This window comes from Varroa destructor, unplaced genomic scaffold (genome assembly GCF_002443255.2).
Source record: "Varroa destructor unplaced genomic scaffold, Vdes_3.0 BEIS01000001.1, whole genome shotgun sequence".
NCBI classification, from domain to species: Eukaryota; Metazoa; Arthropoda; class Arachnida; order Mesostigmata; family Varroidae; genus Varroa; species Varroa destructor.
Window position 1 is genome coordinate 56,167,664 of NW_019211454.1, and position 20,198 is coordinate 56,187,861.

The 20,198-nt window shown below is 43.0% G+C and overlaps 1 protein-coding gene and 1 long non-coding RNA gene across 10 annotated transcripts in view; one reads left to right on the forward strand and one right to left on the reverse strand.

Annotated features, from left to right (window-relative positions):
- The window catches only part of LOC111243309 (fat-like cadherin-related tumor suppressor homolog), a 420,575-nt gene that overhangs the window by 342,630 nt on the left and 57,747 nt on the right, over positions 1-20,198 (forward strand). For 5 of the 9 annotated variants that reach the window (XM_022788656.2, XM_086978169.1, XM_022788654.2 and 2 more), the window contains 3 exons: positions 8,438-8,695; positions 10,530-10,701; positions 17,052-17,303. In XM_022788656.2, coding sequence (XP_022644391.1) covers positions 8,541-8,695; positions 10,530-10,701; positions 17,052-17,303 — 579 coding nt within the window. In that variant the 5' untranslated portion in view covers positions 8,438-8,540. Of the gene's footprint in view, positions 1-3,352; positions 3,551-4,165; positions 4,292-8,437; positions 8,696-10,529; positions 10,702-17,051; positions 17,304-20,198 lie in introns of those variants that run through there. The other 4 variants (XM_086978170.1, XM_086978171.1, XM_086978172.1 and 1 more) reach the window with 2 other exon arrangements.
- Positions 19,250-20,198, reverse strand: part of LOC111243311 (uncharacterized) — a 65,897-nt gene continuing 64,948 nt past the window's right edge. The window contains exons 4-5 of the long non-coding RNA XR_015319610.1: positions 19,901-19,976; positions 19,250-19,527 (exon numbers count right to left, since the gene is read on the reverse strand). This is a non-coding gene — a long non-coding RNA (uncharacterized LOC111243311). The remainder of the gene's footprint in view (positions 19,528-19,900; positions 19,977-20,198) is intronic.

The window sequence follows — 20,198 nt, forward strand, 5'->3', positions numbered from 1 at the left end:
AGTGAAAATTAAGAACAACAAACAGAAGACACAGGTGTTTTGATGGCCAGCTGTAGGCAAAACTTTCCACTATATAATCGTTCATTATCGCCTGTGGCATTGACTAGCAATTAATAACAACTACCATCGAATGGGTCGGGACGTCTGCGAAGGTATTGAAAGGTTCCAGCGAGCAGATGGCTTCGTTTCTATCTCAATTTCGACCTCATACCGTGTCTACAATATTCGAAACCGATAGAGTTAACAGTACTTGGAATGGTCGCGTGTAGAACGACGCTGACTCGCTCGCGCTGCGTTATTTTCTCTCTATAATAGTAACAATAATAAATGGTTCATAAACAAACCCGCATTCTATTTTTATCATACTAGGTATCTGCAATAGCCAACTTCGCTGGCTACGCACGTCTGCTAGTATTTGAACAGCCGTGAGGCATATTTAAGTGAAAAACGTCACAAAAAACCACCCATAAACGCGATCGATCGGACGCCTTGCCGTTCCCGAACGAACGGCGCACGCCTATACTTGTCTATCTAGTTCGAAAAAAATTACTTATATTATATTGAGATATATGAAGTGTCTCCTAGTCAACCGTACGTTACTCGAACATTGGTGACCCAGTTCATTGCTTAAACAAACTAAAGATTAGTTAAAATCACACTGGCAGAATGAAGGTTCACAAAATTGATCACATTTTCGACGGACATACACCCTCGGTGACATGGACGTATCGACAACTAAACGTTTTTTTTTTTAGTCTCACCAACTCCAAACAAACAACTGGAACTAATTCGACGAAACCTCAGATGATTCTTATCGCGCTAATTTTTTTATTATACTACATATTGTTATTTTAGGCAGTCTATATATATATGTGCGAGTATGTCACCCGGAGACCGACTGAAATGGCTGCAAAAGATCGTTCGCGTCTGCATACAAAGTCTGTCATATGCGCATGATTAGCGTTCAGTATGATAAATACTATACACGGACGTCAATCCAGTCATGATTGAGCTATTGTTTTAGGGCAACGGGACGTCTATAGGCAAATGCTATTTGGCATGTCAGTTTGACAGACTGAATACGAGGCGGAATTACGTTATAATTGGCTAGCATTTCGTGAACTTCCTAAAATGAATGAGCATCTAACTAATTTTCTATGGGTTTCTATCGTGGAACGCTTTAAACATCAGTTCAAGGAACAACTACTCGTAGATAAACTAACGTTGCTGATTGTTCCTGTAGTGGGTCAGCGCTAACGTATTTGTCTCCCAAAACATAAAGGCATATGTTGTGATTTAAGTTCAGAGCTATCGCTGATCAAGTAAAGATGAGCCGTGCACTGCTCGGGGAAACATTCGCAGAATTCAGCGAAGGCGCGATCCTGCGGTCTCCGTATAAGGCCTACTCGGACCTAGTTGAGGTCGTTCAATTAGAAATCTGTTGAAAAGATGAAAAAAGCAGTTAGAAAAAACTGCAGCTGAACATTGTTCACTCAAAGGACACCTACATTTTTCCATTGTGTTCGATTCATGTTTATGTGGGAAAGCATGCTCCGTTTAGATCTATGTAGCATATAACAGAAGAGGAATCGTCCGTGATAAACCCATCTCTTCCACTGCTAAAGTTGCTTTTACTGGCAGTGCTAATATGGCAGAGGGTCAGGTGTTATCTATCGTCAACAGGTCGACACGACGACTCATTCACGTTGATCGACCAGCGAACTTTAATGGCTCCCACGTTCGATCCGCATTTTAAACTGACCCTCAAACGTATAATACACGCAAAATGTTACGCATCAAGTACGTATAATATATATATATATCAGCGCATGAAATCCTCAAAGAAAACTTGTGCCACTTTTAGTGAACTTCGTTTTGGTAGAAGTTCATAATACTGATTGGATAAAGTCTGGTTCCGGTACTACCGTGAAGGTGGCTGAACAAGTAAGGCAGACGTCCTCAGCTGAGGGAATATAAATGCGGGTCGATTTTTTTCTATTTTGCTTCACTCTTCCCGTAGGATCAGCTTGTTTGCGTGTAGAACGAAGAAGTTCATGGTAGTCAATCTTAAGTTATGTTTTATATAGCTAACCGCCTAGCGAGAGCTGTGGTTAAATCTCTGTTTGAATCATTTAGCCATTCGATCTATCGCTTCTATTGAGCAGAGCCGCGATCAGATGCTTCCCCACTCGATCCGATGCATACACCGTCGGAGTGATCCTCCGAGCAGCTCTGGTATTAGATGAAACTAAAATACAGTAAATAAGCGACAGACGACCTCAGGCCGAATCACTCGAAGAGATTTAGTAAACGTCGAGTCAATAACCAGCCGGTAAGCAGGAAGCGCAGAAAAGACGATTGATTCGGAGAATTTCAGCTAGAAATGACAAAGAAAAAACAGATCTTGGTTGCAGTAGAATAACATCTGCTCGAGAGTAAAGCGGTCTATCGAACTGGTGGCAGTAGAAAAACTCGTCAGGGCCACGTAGTGGGTATAATGGGAAGTTTCACGATGAGTGAGTGCACCGTTTGTGACGAGAGAATGAATCAGATGCATTATAAGCTGTACGAGATAAGGAGAGAACGTAAGGCCAATAGAGAATCCTACATTACGGCAAATAATAGAGCCAACGCTTTTAGCAGTTCTTGCTACTTAAAATATGGTTAAGAATTCTATTGTACCAGATTTAATTAAATACTGTAATGTGCACACAGAATAGCGTAATGGCCCGCGCTGGGGTTCGGCGGTAACCATTTTTCGAACAAAAAAAAAGGTTGGGGGCTTGAATCGGTGCTTCTATACATACATACATACATATATATATATATATATATATATATATATATATATATATATATATATATATATATATATAGAGAGAGAGAGAGAGAGAGAGAGAGTGAAACAAAGTAATTTGGTCTTGTTTAAGTGTTCTGCTTTTACTGTTTACACCTGTTTAGGTTAGGTTATGCAAATTATTATGACGTTGAGCAATTTCATTAGATAAAGACTTTCGGTTGTATCTTAATTTTTGCATCTTAATGGTTTGCAATTGCGAAACCAGCGATTTTTGCCCCGCCATTCTACAGAAGACTAGGCTGCTGATATCTTTGCTGTCCATTGAAGAATCGACCGACACGACTAAGAGATATTCGAGGGCTGGACAAGTCCATCGGAAAATTTGACTAGCGAACGCATACTATTGAAGTATTTAATTTATGTGCGTTGTCTATTACTAATGGCATATATATTCAGATATAAGTAAAGTACAAGTTTAAACTTATCACATTTAGGACCCATGAAATTAAGCTTACTCCGTTGCGGTGTAACAGTTACACTTCGCGTCTGCAGTTATATTCCAATTTGTAGGCATTCCCCCCCACTATGCGCGAGTTTATATGTGTGGCAATATTCGTCACTACGAAGCGAGCAGGGACAACTGAAGTGACACCAAGATACCTGTAGCCAGATCGGATTCATACAACACAGTGAAGTCGTACCTGCGTCAAGCATCGGATCAAGATGCGAGCAACCTAGGTCGCTTTACAGGTAAATTCTCGACCTACTCTTTATAACCCTGAAAGCAGCCGTTTACTATATGAATTCAACGGTTCACCTGTAAAGCGAGTACTACTAACAAACCTCTCTGATGATCATATCGATTTCATGCCGTATATAGCCGTTTTGTATCACTGTTTGTCGCTTGCATCGTATATGACCTGTCGTTATTATTTACGTTGCCCTCGTCGTCGTTCTAAAGGATTAGCTTGTTAGATAGACATCATGTTGCCTGTACAAATATGACCGACTGCGTTACAGATGTAAAAACGTAAATCTGCCTCCTTTAAATCCAGTAGGCTAAGGATAGGAAGTTGCACGGACCATTTTACCTTTTTTCTTATCGTTACTACTTTTCCCTTCTTGCTTCCGCGTACCGCTCTTTAGGAGCGACCGCAACGCGTTATCTTGTTTGCTCCTGTACGGCATCTTACGCTGTCACATTATCTTGGTAGTAATGGCCGCAGGGGATTGGCCCATAATGAACAGCTACGTGTGGGCCTCCACTTAGCTCATACATAGCTCTCGCTATCTTCCCGTTAACCTCGAAGGAAACGGCAGCGCCTATATAACAGGCGCGAGTGGCAACAACAACAACAACAACAACAACAACTGAATCGAATAGCGACTATACAAAGGCAGGCGAGGTGGGGCCATACTGACGACAATTCAAACAACAACAGCAGCGTCGACTGTGGTGCTAGCGATTACCCTCGTGTGGATGAGCAGCAAGTAAGCGTGTTTACCTTTCACTATGATCTGGACCCTCCCGTGACGTGTCCTGCACTAACCAGCGCCCCGGCTACTGCTGCCGATGATATAATAGCAATGCCCTATGCAATGATAGAATTACACTGAGCTGCCCACATCGTAGCATAACTGGATGCCCTTCCAATAGATGGTAGGCTAATCTAAGGGCCCTAACTAAAGGGTTGACGGTTTGATTGGACTGATGCATACATTTCTGAGGAAAAAAAATATTGATAGGTAAACCTGTTTTGTGAAATTGAGGAAAGGAAACGGATAGTCATTTATGGATGTACATGTGTATCAATAACTGTATGTGGTAATGCATCGAAGCTGGGATTTGTTTTACGTCTCTTTTTTTCTAGACATTGCTTTGTTCTTAGGAATGCCTCGCGCCGTTTCCTTTCCTAAATCTCTATCTAAATGGTATAAATCCATTTGACAAATCAGCTTAGGGAAATTATTCGACTAAACGAGAGAAGTTTTTAATACGACAATAGCCTTGAGATAACAACTAGATACAGACCAGAATTCGGTCGCTGACTGTTCCGGTTAAAACGTTAGGAAATGAAGTCGAGCAGACAGCCGCGAATTGCTGTCGGCGGCTAAGAAAATAAATAATGAAAACAATAAAACCGCTGTTTAGATACATGGCCAATGAATGTCGACCACCTGGATGACTGGATGACTGGCGACTGTGTGTGGAGAAGGAATGGCAGGAAGCCCCGCGGTCACCAAGCTGCTTGTGGTGGCATAGGATACTAACCTAGATGACAAGAGGTGTGTTAATCCTGACCGTTGCCTGCCTGGCTGTAAGGTCTTTTAGGGGGAATCAGGGACCAAAGAGCAGTGATGCCTTTCAAGTCGTGGCTGTTCCTCTTATTGTGCTTTCAGGTCTCGAGATTATTAGAACAGGTACCTGTTTAGGGCTATTTAGCCCTGGAAGGTATGGAGAATTTGAAAGGATACAGGCGGGCTAAATGAGAAACGAACCCGAGCTATTTATTACAACGGCAACATTTCTGTCGATGACAACCCGCTGGCATGGTCTACATTTGGTCGACAACAGGCCCACAGCGAAAGAACTGAACGTAGCCAACAAACTGGATCAAACCAAGTTAGCCATATACACTGCTCAGTTCTTATGTCCTCTTTCAGCATAGGATGGTGGCGGCAAATTGCTAGCTTTGCCCCTTTCTCTCTATGCTTCTTAGTACTAATTGTTTGTACCGTATGAGCAGGCTTTTGGCTCTTTGGCTGGGGAGCTGCATCCCTTTATAGCATGGAATACCATATACAGACGTTGCCACGGATAGGATAGAAACTGGCTGCGGCAGCTGCGGCGTTGGCGAGGAGAAGCCGTTAGTGAACGACCCTGTGCCTTGACACCAAAAGTGGTAAAAGACGCTCGAGCAGGCCGTCTGACAGGCACTCATGCAGGCGTTTGCATGGGCGGAAAAGGGCCAGACTGAATGTGGTGTTGCGTGTGATGCGTGTAGATATACTTCGATATGACGATACCTTCTGGTAGCAGGTGTCTGCCTACTTTGGCGTAGATCCACTGCCTGCAGCTGTCAGTCCTTGTGACAGTGGTAGTGACGACATTTAGTCAGTTGACATGAGCCCTAACTTCGCTTACAACAAGGGGAGTTCTGCACAAAGGAAAAGCTTGTTAGATTCATACAAACAGAATAGCGGGCCTGCAAGTACCAGCATAGACGACGGTCGATTCGTACACGTATCGTAACCAACGAAAACTATGTCTTTTGATAATTGAATCTATAAAACATCAATAGGTGCACCTAATCAGGCAGACAATGTCCTTAGCGAGGCTAACTAATAGTGGCTGCTACCATAGATGTGCCATCATAGATACCGCCGCTGCTGTAAGGCAGAACAACATTTGGACCTACTGAGCGACCTGTGTCGTAAACTATGCCTCCGCACCGTGTCGGTCTTGGATACCAAAATCACCACTACCTGAATCACAGCAGAGTGTGGTTGGAGCAAAATGGCCGCCCGATGTCGCCCGTCACTAGCCTTCGCTCGCTGCTGTTACATATATCTAACGTGCCCGAGCAGGGGAGCCATGCTTATACCGGGATATCGGGCCAGAGCTGTACTGGGATAGACAATGAGGTAACGGCAATGCCGGCAAAGAGAGTAAGGCTGTGCAAGGCGACCCGAGCAGACAGAAGCGGGTATTAACAACAATACAAGCGATTATTTAATACCTCACTAGTAGTGCCATTTCTAGCCAGCTAGGTAGACTCATGTGCGGCAAGCTACAGAACCAGACTAGACCAAGGATGGCGGGTTCGACCATGTCGGCAGCACCATTGTCGCCTTGACTATCACTAACAGCATCATACCCTCTCGAATATCGACGTGCAGCGTATGCGCAGCATTACAGGCTGGCCAACCAATTGACAGAACGATGCTTCCAGACGCTACTGCTGACCGCGGTAGTAAACTTGGCGTCAACAGCAGATAGAAGGTGTATAGTTTGCAGGACAGTTTGAGAACAATGTTATGAACAGAGAAAGAGAAATGGAAAAAACAGGAGCACAACAAGACTCTGCTGCCTCTTCACCAAAACAACGACTGTGGTTCGATAGAAAATGGCTAACTACGGAGAGAAACGAATCACTCAAGCTAAGCCATTCACGTCTAGCGTATTTTGGTGTCAACAAATAGAACAGATGTGTAGTGTTGTATTACCGCATAGTAGAATTCATATATTTGTCTGCGTGCGTGCGTGCGTGCGTGTATGTTTATGGCACGCGTTGGGACGTAGCAACGTGAGTAGGTGCTCCAGAAGTGTAGCACACAAGGACTGGTCACGTCGAACCAAACAGATTTTTGTAGTGGAGACGCTTACAGTCGAGCTGAGTTAAGAGTAGCGAGTTAATTGGCACTTGCAACCCTAACATTCTATGGCCAGACCGTATACAACGGAACAAGCTACATGTTAGCGGGTAATGCGCGGATATAATAAATTAAATAGGTTTGCCTACTAAACGACCTTGAACTAGGAAATATATCTCAACACGAATGAGTAATCGAAAGGGGTAAGATTTTAGGCATTTTATCAAAAGGGCAGTTCCGTACACGGCAGCAATATTTAGACGATGATATTGCTATTGACAGATCTTGGTCAGTTGAACTATCAAAAGTCGCGGGCCTATGTCTCTATGCTATGCTGTTAGTTAGATGACCGAACATAACACTGGCATTTCTTTTCGTTTGACTCATTTCAACGTGCGTCATCTCCGTACCAAAATCTGTTTAACTCCTTCAATGATAGTGCTTACTGCTGCTAGCGCGTCAACACCCTCGACTGAGGCGTTGACGTACCCTCGAAGAAGCCTGAAAGGATTCCCGGGAGTCCCGACAACTACAACATCGTTTTGTCTAGCTGGAAGCAATAATTTCCAGAATCTGGTGTCTTTGTTACTCCTTGTAATTTCTTCACATGCATCTGTTAATGAAACACCGAGATGCTTAAGCCCGCCTAAGCCTGTCGTCCTAACTGAGCCTTTTTTTCCATCAGGAGCTTCTTATTACTACCACTAATAGAACCTATTCCGCTAGATTGAGAACCAATAAACTGATACGTTGTGAAATTAGCCATGCAAAACTGGTTTAATGCATTACAATTATACAATCATCGCATTAATTTCTGGTAGGTACAATGAAGTTTTGATATGATTTTGCCGGAAAAGATATGTGGCTCCAACTGTTCTTTTTTGTTAACGCTGGGGATCAAATCACCCTTTTCTTAGACTAAGGTGAGTATAGAGGACATTTTACCCCGTATGCCGCAAATAAAAGACATGCGTAATTTCGAAGTAACTGGGAAAGCAGCAGGAAGAAAAATCGTATTCAATGGACAAAGATGCTTGAAATGATTTTCGACCTATGCTGAACTATTGCATAATAGTAGTTGAAGTCAGCAATAATAACGACCTGTCGTATAGAGTGCACACAACTAGTTCTCGGATACCCGGTGAAACAAGTCTACATTGTGTGTAGAATTTTTGTTATTATTTGTTGTAGACACTTTATCACTTCACGTTAATTGTAGAACGACAATAAAACGTTTGTGTATCTTCCCTTTTGTTCCAACAGTATCGAGATTTCGACTGAGCTCGGCTCATCCCTCGATGAGTAACGGTCATGCTTAGGACGGCTCGAGTGACTGCCACTAGAGGGCGCTGAGACCGCGGTCGTGATGCGCTGGAGATTATTACTCCGGCCCCCGCTGCGGGGGGTGCCCCTGCAGCTCATACTAATCATCAGCATACTTGTCATCCTCAATCGGAGGGTGGACTCATCGAGTCTGATAGGCTTTGGCCCTTCTACGGGCATTCAACTAGCGGATGACAGGTGAGCGAAAAAAAAAGACCCACATATGTACAGCCAAACAATCTCGCACACACATGCAGACGAATGAATCACTGGCAGCTTTTGAGTGCTTTTTTTTATCGGATTTTTCCTTTACTTTTTTATGCTTGATGCTGAGGCTTAGGTGAATTATCTAGTCACAGTCGAAACAACTAATTTTAGACTAAAGACGATCCTAAACTTCCGAGTCTGTCATATGGAAGCTTTGCAGAACAAATCACTGAACCTGCAGGTAAGTAAGTTAATGCCTGAAGCTTATTGGTGCAGCCTTTGAATGAGACGTGTTTGCAATACGATCAAGCGGCTGGCTCTGCTTTGTAGCCAACATATTCGTCTTATCGTTGGAAAGGAGACGAAGTATTGCTAAGTAGTGTATTTGTACCATGTGTGCATTTCGCGCGCACGAGTTGAGCACAAGGTGTGTCAGTAAGTTTTCATCAAAACTTAATACCACTTGTTCCAATAGAATATCAAGGCTAATGACTAGGTCTGGTCGTGGCGCAGGCAGCACCTCGCCCACCCGTATGTTAATGGCTGTCTTCTTTTGTATGACTGAGACTGACGTTTTTCTTCGTTAATCAATGACGTTGTTTTAGTTATTGTAGCAACAATGTTTAATTCTAGCGCATATGAACTCTAACATTTTGGCCTTATCTTCGCAATAACGAAGCGCTGACAGTTAGTGTGCTGACTCGAATATTACATAGTCTGATTTTGCTTACGTGCAGTGTTGGCTTTTCGTTCTAAACGCCACAAGGATTTTTTCAATTACAGCCCATGGTATATTTACCTTCTGCGCTGAGCTTTCTAGTGTTTCTCCGTCTCTCCTTTTTGTGCTTCCTCTGACCAGCCTTTACCTTCTTAGCTTTGTTCCATTTAAATGGCGACCTAAATCAGCCGTGGTGCTCTGGACTGCCGCAGGAAGAAACTGGACTGCTGTATTATGTGGAGGGTCATGTCAACAGAATTCTACCTGATCTAAAGGGAAGCTTGAAGCCCCGGAGCTGCCGGTTGAAAGTAACGGTGGCCATCAGAAAAGAAGCGAGCTCTCCCGTTTGCAGGCTGTGTTGTTTACTGACCTTTGTTCCCCATTTCTCCCGATGGAAAAAAGCACACGAAGTAGGGGTTGCTCGTGACCGCTACCGTTTGCTCGGCACTAGAAACTTGGGGCAGACGGAGTATGACCTCAAGCCTAGGGGCAATCCTGACCTGCGACAGTAGCAGCAGTGGTAGCTAGACGGAACCCACCGAGCCTTCTCACAACAAGCTAAGATGATTGCGGCTGCGGGCTAAGGAGAAAAGCTACTGACTGTGTTTGCAAAGGCAAACACAGTCGGTAGCCATCAACTTATCGGTTAACTTACTCGAACTCCAATTCGCCTCCTGGGTACCAGGCCACAGCGGTACATGCACTAGCCATATGAAAGCGACTGGACTAGCGAACTTATGGACCGCACCGATCGTGATTATTATTAGCCTGTATCATTTCGACATTTTCGTTTGCTCGAACTATAAGCATATACATAGCTTAAATTGTCAATTTTCTTATACGTTTACGTTGGTTGCATCGACTTAGGATGGATTATTCACGGTTCCCTAAATATATTTAAAGATTCAGCAAAACCGATTTCCAATGTGGTCGTATTAAAAATAATTGAAAAGTAATGACCTAGGATCAGTCTTTAATTCTATCAGCTATAGAAAAAGCCTTGCTTTTGGTACGATGTGCACGTTGCTTTTGCATGCTGTCGCTATTTGAAGCACTGAAAAATTAAAACAAATAAATATGTGTGTGCGATATTATACGTATTTCCAGACTCACGTTTACCAGAGCGTCGTACAATGTTTCAATTCCTGAAAACTGTGTCGGAAAGACATATGTCCGCCCGCAAGAACGTATGGGAATACAAACAAGCCCAGAAATGAGTGTACGTTACAAGATCGTCTCAGGCGACAAGGACAAGTATTTCAAAGCTGAGACCAAGCAGGTAAGTATTCATAGTGATCTGTCAGTCCTAAAGACCAAATAAAAAGTAGATTTTTTTCACGTAGACGATTTTTTTTTATGTAGATGTTTGTAGGTCTATAAGGTGCTATTGATTCTACTGTATAAAATACGTATTTATCAATAATAGTTTGTCGAAATGATTTTAGGGTAAAGATGATATGATTTCGAAACATGTATCTCTAATAATTCTGCCGATCGGGTAATTTGTTCGTCCCTCATAACTGAATTTTCATATATACGATTAACCTAATGCCTTCGATGATGTAAACTCTTGTTCTACCACTGCTGGCGCACTTTAGACGCAACGAACGCGCAATTGTTTCATAACGTAACAAGGGCAAACCCCGCAACTTCCGAAGCCCTTACTCTAAGCCCAGAACTGTCAAGGCTTCTACGTTTACGTATTCAAAGGTCATTTATTTAAATGAAGCACAAGGTGATCGATTTCGTCCTGTTTCTTATTTTATTAGTGAAGCTGGCTTTTGGTTCGTTAGCATGTTCTTTAGCGCCGGTACAAACTCTATTGAACTCCAAGTTTATCAACGAGGCGCCATTTGCAAAATATGACACTTGGAAAATTTGCACACAGCCTTAATCCTTTCATGTGAAATTGCCTGCCAATTCGATGTCTCTAGATATAACACGTTCTGCATTCGTCGTCTTTTTGTCTCGCTCTCTCTTTACGACGTCGATGAAGCCTGCATCATATTAGCTTTGCATATCTTGAGGACCCGCTCGCGAATCGGTTGATGATGCTTCTGGTGATATCTCATAGGGGGTTTGTTCCCACATCAGTTCTCGAATGTTTTATTGGGTCGTGGAAAAAACTTGCGCGCTCACAAAGCACGCCTCAGCCATCAACTTGCACAGATTGCCTGCAGCTACTTAAGGCTATCGGCACAACTTAATCTATGTTTAAAGCGGCTTTGCCATAGCGATTCTGAAGACTGCCATGAAACCATGTCAAGTGTACTAGACGTATTTGATATATAGTGCAGTTATTGTTAATCCCGTTTATCAGGCGATGCTATATTTGTAAGTTAAAGATTTCTTCAATACACCTTCTACTGCCTAGTAAACCGTTTTCGTATATTGTTTTGAGGGTATCTGTATCAAAACGATTTAATTGATTTCGTTTGCTGTGTCAGTTGTACGAAATCAGGGAATCAATTCAATCTACTATCTATTTATCTATCAAATCTACTAAATGTTATAATATTCAATATATCATTTGGAAATGAATACCGATTTACTGTCTGTGTATAGATATCTCTATAAAAAGCATCTAGCAGTGTTGTTTGGCCAAATTTCGTTGTCATGTCCTATTATTACGTACTCACTAGAACCACGACGATGTTCTTATTTGCTTTTTGCTGTGACCTGGAATAACAGCGTCTGGGTTGGGATTATTTCCTCTGCGGACCCACATATGCGCACAGTGCAAGGCAGCAGCTGCTGCAATCGAACATAAGAAAAGAAACAGGGGACAAGGAAAAGCGCGTCGAGCAAGGTTTCTACTTACCACCCCTGGCGGTGCGCCAGACGAAGCCACTAATCAGATGAAAGGGTGGATAAAAGCCAAGTTAGTTGCAGCAGCAACTAGCGGCTCCCTTTCTAGCAAAGTCGGTGCCGCTTGCGAAAATCGATCTAGAAAAACCCTTCTCCTTGGCTCTTTGTTTGTCTGCTCGTTTGGCCACTAGTCACCTAGTCTGACCACCGGCGTAACTGCTGCCGTCACTTGGTTGCTGCACACAGACTGTGTCTCTCGCATCTCACTAAGAGAGAGAGACAAAGTCAATGAGGCCACCCGTCGATTACTGCGAAAAATGAATAGATTCAATTCACTCGCTACCTCTTCGTGCCCAGCTGGCGACTGAGGTGCACATCTAAAGATCTTGGAAACCAGCCAATGTCAATGGTTAGCGATTCGTTGCTTCACTCACTGAAGTGAGGAGCAAGATGCTGCTCCTTTTTTGCCCCCTCCCCCTCCTCAAACTAAGCCAGTAGAGAGCCGTCCTTCAAGATAGTGTTCGCGAAGCGTCGTCACGCGAAGCTCGCATTTCATCGCTACGAAGCGAATCGTCAGCGTTAAACTAGGCAACGGTTTCGACACAGGTCAGAGTCGGGTTGGGTCGCACTCGGTAGTAGTAACGGCATGATTGCGTGCGTCGCAATCTTTGATGTACGTCCTTTTAGAGGTCCTTTACTGCCTACGTAGTGGACGGCAGTACTCGCACACGATAACGATGCTAGCAACGGATGAGGGCGGAGTTACCGATGGCTTTCATACGCGTAACGTATGAGCGCACCGTCAGCTCTGGCAGCCACTGATCTATAACAACGTTACTGCTAGCATGGCTATAGTAGTTCTAGTAGCGACGGCCGCAGAGTTTGTAATAGCAGCTATGGTATTCACTCAATAGAGGACGACGTTGCAACAGAAGCGCCAACTCATAGGGGGGCGGAGGGTGGGAGGCAGGAGGAAAGGGGGTAGATTAACGAGACCGTCGTTGAGGGATCATCTTATGTCTAGCTATGCGATGATGTGTCTGGCGGGCTTATTCGGCAATTTTTATATGGAAGAGGAACGAGAACAAGGCGGAATACACACTGAAAGCGGTGGCTGGGGTGAGCAGGAAAAAGAAGACGGAGAAAAAGGGCGAGTGGAGGACGGAATATATATGTAAAAGAGAGAGAGAGAAGAGTACGAAAAGACAAAAGGCCAGGGCTTCGAGGTGGGTAGGTCATCACGATAGTCGTCTGTTGGCTTTCTTGTCGCATGGTCGGTAATGGCATCCCAATAATGCCACCCAGGGGCCCCACAAAACGGCGTCATCGTCATGCATCCAGGACCATAGAGCTGTTGTGGCTGTTTCCCCCAACCGCCGGTCAGATAGACAGTTGAAAGTGGCCCTGTAGCAATGTATCGCATCCGGCTAACAGCCAGTCTGTCTGCGGAGCATCAAAGAACTAAAGTTTATAACACAGTCCGTCCGTCATAAAATTGGCCATCCTCTTGGTCTTTTCGGGGCCAGTCATTTTAGGTGATACAGCCATTCGAAAATTCGTAGACCTGCATCATGTTTGACGCACGCCTAAGTTTAGTATATCAAGTATTGGGAAGACAGGTCATCTGCGACGATCAGATCTGCATGGACGGCACAGCTCAACAGCAAAACAGTTATTTGCGAACCCTCAAAAAGCCACAGTCATCAAAATAATTTTTTACTCGCCATCAACATAAAAACAATTCCTCTTATTTTGGCTTGCCTGTCTCTGCTCTGAAGCGAATCATCAGCATATAAATCTATGTATGTGTATATGTACATCTTAGACACTTCAGTGTAGTTGACTGTTAAAAAATTCCTTCGAAATAAACTGGATATAGAGGAAAAAAACGATATCCGTAAAGCGCAAAGGGAAGGCTTACGGCAGCCACGATCATGGCGATAAAGAGAGGTAGCCGACTTTTTGAAAATACGACGAAGAGGAAGAAGGAACCATCTAGTTCTAACGAATCCGAACCAATGCGACGAGCTAAAGCAGGGGACAGACAGACAGAAAGAAAGGGCAAAGGTATCAGGGTGGCGAGTGAGCTCAACGTGCCCTTGCTGCTTGCAAAGGCTGGGTTTGGGTAGTGGGGTTTATTAAAAGAGTGAGTTGGAGTTCCAATAGAATTTCATTGCAGGTGTCCTGTTTGATTCGGCCCATCTCCTTTGAGACGTAAATGGGCAGAGCCTAAATGGACCATCAGGCCAAAGCGGGTTGAAACGGGAATAGCGTCGGTTTTACGGAAACGGTAATGTCAGTCGACAGTGTTTATTTTCCGTGCGCTTTTGCAGCGACACAGTGCATAGAACGTTCCCGGGCGATTTCACTTTGCCTAAAAACCGTAGCCAAACGAGACCAACAGCAACAACGTAGTGCCAGCATGAAGAAGCCATATAATTGTTCCACTGTAGCCACGGAGCGAATGAAATATGCTTCGTCATTGCATTCAACACTTCTTCAGGCCTTAAAGCAATACGCGAAAATAATGACCTTTACAATCTTTACTTGGAGGTTAAATTTTCTTGCAAAATTCTCCACTGATTGCTTTGCTCTGCTGAACAAACAAACACGACCCAGGGCAGAAACAAGACTATGTTCAGTTTCATCATTGGCCTATTGTACTACTGAAGTAGCAGATCAACTACAAAAGCAGTACACGGTGCTTCGTTTATTGAAACAAAATAAAAACAATGTATATTATCTCACACGCATAAGTTGGAGCGATAATAAACGAGGCAGATAGAAAAAAAGGCCCCCCACAATGACTTTGTTAGATAAGTCGTTGTGGGGGGGGCCTTTTTTTTAGTGCTCAACAGGGTTTCCGTCCTCTCGATCACGCTCTCTGTCCTATCTTAGTTAACGGGAGTGTAAATAGCTAGAAATTAAAACTAGTCAAACTTACAGAAAACGGAGACAAGGACGAATTACATGGTGAAAAGGCTCGCTCCGACAACATACCTTTAGGTTTCTCTTAGCAGTTCTATATATTACTCTAAGCTAATCGGGCCCTTTTTCATGGCCACTCGCTAATATGGGTTAGCTCTAATCTCCTCGTTTTCGCATTATTCTAGGTATTTCCTACTATATAAATTAATACTTTAAGGTTTCCTCAAAACATTAGAGTACGTTATCTTGGTTAGGGATTAAACTTTAGTTAGTTTCAATCTCGATCGAAATTGAATGTCAGCCTTGTCAAAATTTACTTATGTTAGAATGCAGCCGCTTTCGGGGGTGCAGATCAACTATTGAAATGATCTTAAGTAACGTACCCGTAACCATTTAGGTAGAACGAATGCTTTGAAGGACCTGTAGAATGTTTTATGTATGCCTGTAACTCTATCTTAAATATATGTAATGAAACAAAATTCTTCGTCCGTTTACTGAAGTCTGCAGTACATCTGATTATTAGTACTGCGCAGGTCTTTAAGTGCCTGCCCATGTCCAGGGAGTATGCAGGAGATAGACATACTTCGTGTAAGCGCGTACTAGCAGTACAATGTCAATTTTTTAATTCTAACATATAATATCTTGGATTAAATGAATATGCAATGAACTCGTACGCCGATTGTTATCGGTTATCAGAAACCTCGTGGAAGCTATGAAAGTCAGTGAGGTTCTTTTGCGTGGAATTGAGATCATTGCGAGGGAGCCCCGAATATAAATCGATTTGTCATCACAAAGATGGAAAAAGGGAACCGATAGCGTTTGAAAAGAGATGGCCCAGTGAGCGCTTACAAAATCAATAATACGTCCTTTACAGAACGGGACGTTCGTCTTTTGTGTGCTTATCGGTTTGCTGCCGCAGAACAGGACTTCTAGTGAGTCTCTCACGATGCTCACCAACGCTTCATTATACGCATACATATAATGGTCCCACCTGTCAACGGCACATAAATGTAACCTTGTGAATATATACAGTAGATATGAAGAATTCTACGGCGACGGTCAGTACCGAAATAAAGCTGGTTAACCTTCGAGCCCTATAACATATAGTGAAAAATGGTTTTCTTACGGCATCGTTTGTTTTAGCCAAATATCAATCCCAATGAGAAGCTTGTTGCTAACAATACTGAACTGTGACAAGTCAGTTTGTAGCAATCTATATAAATATGTAATAGCACCCCATATAATGTATGTTTATATAATTAATATATGAACAAGATGCCTTGTTCAGTGTCTATACTTACTGAAACGATCTGCAGCTCTTCTGGGAGACTTGAGAAATGCATGAGTCTCAATTGAACAATTATCATGCTTCAGATAATACGCATCCTCTATTCGATTTTTATTTTTACCACCGACGCGAGCCAACGAGGCAATTCTGCCTTTACAACCGAAGACCTAAACGTATATATAATACCTTCCAATATACAGTTTGTTCTACGGTTGGGTGTAGTTAGTATGTTGTGTTACCCCCGCCCTAAGAATACGTTTATGTATACACGCATAAAACGTGTCCACAAGTGTTCGCCTATTGTTTTTCTGCCGAGTTCAAAACTGCGACCGGTAATAATCATGATTAATACAGCTAGCCGCAGTTCGCGTTTACAAACTCGTGCAATTTTCCGATTGTTCTTAATAAAATTGCCTGTGGCAGAAGGCGGGGAGAGGAAGGGGCAGTCGATTTTTTTAAGAGCACTTCGGTGTCGTTGTGGTACTCAGGAGAAATTCAAATGCTGTGATGATTGTCATTCATACATTATCTCGTTTTAATAACGAGTGCCTGTAATACGAATCGGCAGGGAGTCTAAGAAGGTCTCGTTTCATCCCACGTTGCAGGTCGGCGATTTTTGGTACCTACTACTACGAATTCGAACAGAAAACTCGGTAGTGCTCAATCGCGAATATCAGGATCGCTATCGTTTGAAAGTGCGCGGTACGCTGCAACATAAGAACCGCAAGCTATACGACGTGCATTGCGATGTGCTCGTCCGAATTCTCGACAAGAACGACATCTCGCCATTGTTCTATCCGAAGACGTACAACATTTCCGTGTCGGAAATGACACCGTTACATCAGACTGTGCTTAAGGTAAGCATCACTATGGGGTATTATTGGCGGTAGTAAGTCAATCGTGAGGTTCTCATTGAAGTGCACAGTTTAGCGGCTTAGTCGTTACAGGAACCTGTGCTATTACACTTGTCGACTGCTTTCAATGTTTGCTCGTATAGTTCACGAACGAAAATACTACGATTAAATATAGAAAATAATTCACATTCGTTAGCGGGTGAAGCTGATCCTTTTAGTCGTAGTATTTTAAAGAAGAATATATTGTTCTTTCTGTTTGTGTGATATTACAAAGAAGCTAGTTTGCCAAGAAGCACCAGCAAACCAAAGTTAAACCTGCTCGAAACTGCATTAGATAAAATCCGAAAACTTTTGTCGAACATAGAGTTCTGCTCACTTGGGACGCACAGGAGCCAATGAAGCGGCAGGTAAATAGTAAAGAAATGGGCTACACTCTGGAGCGGCAGTATCATCAGAAGGAAAAATTATTTCACGAACTGCAGACGCCTAAGGGGATCCGCCCTGTGTAGGGAGATTCTTAAACGTCTCGCCAGTATCAGCCTCTGGGTAAACGAGGGAAGTTCAAAGAAAAAAGGCCGTTAACGTCAAACCTAGCAATCACTATGCGACGGGCGACGCCAGACTCTCTAGGTCTGTTGCGCTCCCTATTAAAGGACCAGTTAGCTTAAATTCTCAGGTGAATAGTTGTTGATAATGCCGTCCATCTCACTAAAATTTTGCTCTGTATTTCTATCGAAACCTGAGTTAACAGTAACTCTGTTTTGCTAGTGTCCAGCTCATGATCAACTGTCGTGCTCTCCGATTCATCTGGATGTACTATGAAATCAATTCGATCATTTGCTACAACGCTTTCTTACGAGGATAAGCCACTTCGCAGCAGCGCTGACCATTGGCTAAAGCGTACTGCTCTTCTTAATCGGTGTCTCGCCTCGTGTATTTAACCCGATAAGCGACCTTTTTTAATCTTTTTTTTTTTTTTTATCAAATGAGGTCAGGTCTGCAATTATGCATGTTGAAGCAGCCACCCTTTTCGTCCACTTCGGCATAGTCTCTAACAGACAAAAATCGCGTACGTTCTCTGTTCGGCCGCGATCCTAATCGAAATAATGTTGATCTAGTGGTAGTGAGTTAGTAGCAATGTTGCTGGCAGTGATCCTGAACTTTAATAGGTTATATGTAGTCTTACTCAGCAAATGCAAATGGTACCATATCTAATATATTTATTATAGAAACGACAAACCGACGGATCTTGACTTATTAGTACGGATTATCACAGCTATGGCGATACTTTTTAATATATCGCAGTAGCGATTCGGCAGCCACCCTGCATCGGTTACCATCTGCCTATATGTGCAGGCGAAGATAGGCGCTATGAAATTTGTTGTCTCGGTCGCGCGCGTCGCTTTGAACCCGCTCCTTACAGAACGTTGCTTAGGTTCTGTTTTTTAGTGCAATCGATTTAAAAAGAAGCGTACATAAGCGCCTTTTTGTCAGGTTGAAAGTCTTGTCGTGTGGCAGTATGGCAAACGGCCAAAAACCTCGCAGACGTTGACTCGCGCCTACATACATATAAGATTCGCTAGATGAGATTGCATCATCGAAGCTGATTCATCCATCCCGGCTGACTACACAAAGGCCCTTAATCTATAATATAGATGATCCTGTGCATAATACGAGTGATTTTAGACGATTACAATTGTGCAGAACGTAAATAAATCACAAAAGGAGAAGTGGACCGAACGCAAAAGTCGGTTTTTCGAGGTACAATTAATCATTTTTCAAAGTTAACCATTTGGTAAGTGAAATAATCGCTAAACATAGTTTTTTTCAAATGTATCTTTCTGCACAATGTAACCGTCTTGCGATGGAGGAAGGTAGCACGCATTCAATACAATCTATATCTAGTTTAAAAGCACCATGTTGAAATAACGAAAATAATTACCATTGCGTTGCAGCCAGATTCCGAGGAATTTTTTATTACGAAAAAAGGAAAAGAAGCCTCTACGAGGTCAATTATTTGTTTGTCATTACAGTATCACAATTACGGTCGCCGCGTACCGGGATGGCCTTTGTGAGATATTGAAGCCACTGATGAACGAAGCCACCTAGCTTATTTACCGTAGGGTTTACGATGTTATTTTTTTGCTGTTGCGGAAGTGCGAATGTCAGCCTTTACCTAGCCGAAGCTAGATGCTAGATGCAGGAAGCCTTTGCCTGCAAGACAATTCTAAATAAAAATGATTGATAACGAAATTCCACTCTAGTTAGGGCCAATTCTATTACCGTTAGGTTCGATTTGCGTGTTCTCCTCTAGTCATCTTGCTTAGATCAACGAATCTGGATAAAGCTGCTCTCGGACCTTTAAGCATTTAATAGATCATGTCAAAACTACTAGAATCTCTCAAAAACTTCTGTGCAGCCTCGATTATGCAGAATTTTAGTATATGCCATAGACGGCTGAAAACCCGTCCAATAGAAACGTTTTGAAGAGCAGAGCTCATTTACGCGCGTGCCGTCCAAAGTCGTCTGGTTTCGCCTATACTACTAGTACACCAATATAGGATGCGTGGATCTGTACTTAAGCGTTGAGTAGTACTTACGTGACGTTATCTCATGACGACGACGACGACGACGACGACGATGACGATGTGACAGATCAGTTTCGTGGAAGAGTGGCTTAAAAAAAGGTGAATAAAGGTAAATAGGCAGGTAGGCTAGATGTTGTAAAGGACGCGGTAAATAATATGACGCGTCACAGCGGTGTTTTCGCGCGTTTCGATGTCTGTCATTGAATATAACACACTCTCGACTCGGCCAGTGTATAGATGCAAACGAAAGTAAACTAAAAAAGGAAACGAGTTCGGAGCTAGAGTCTGCTATTATCCGCTGAAATTGTCA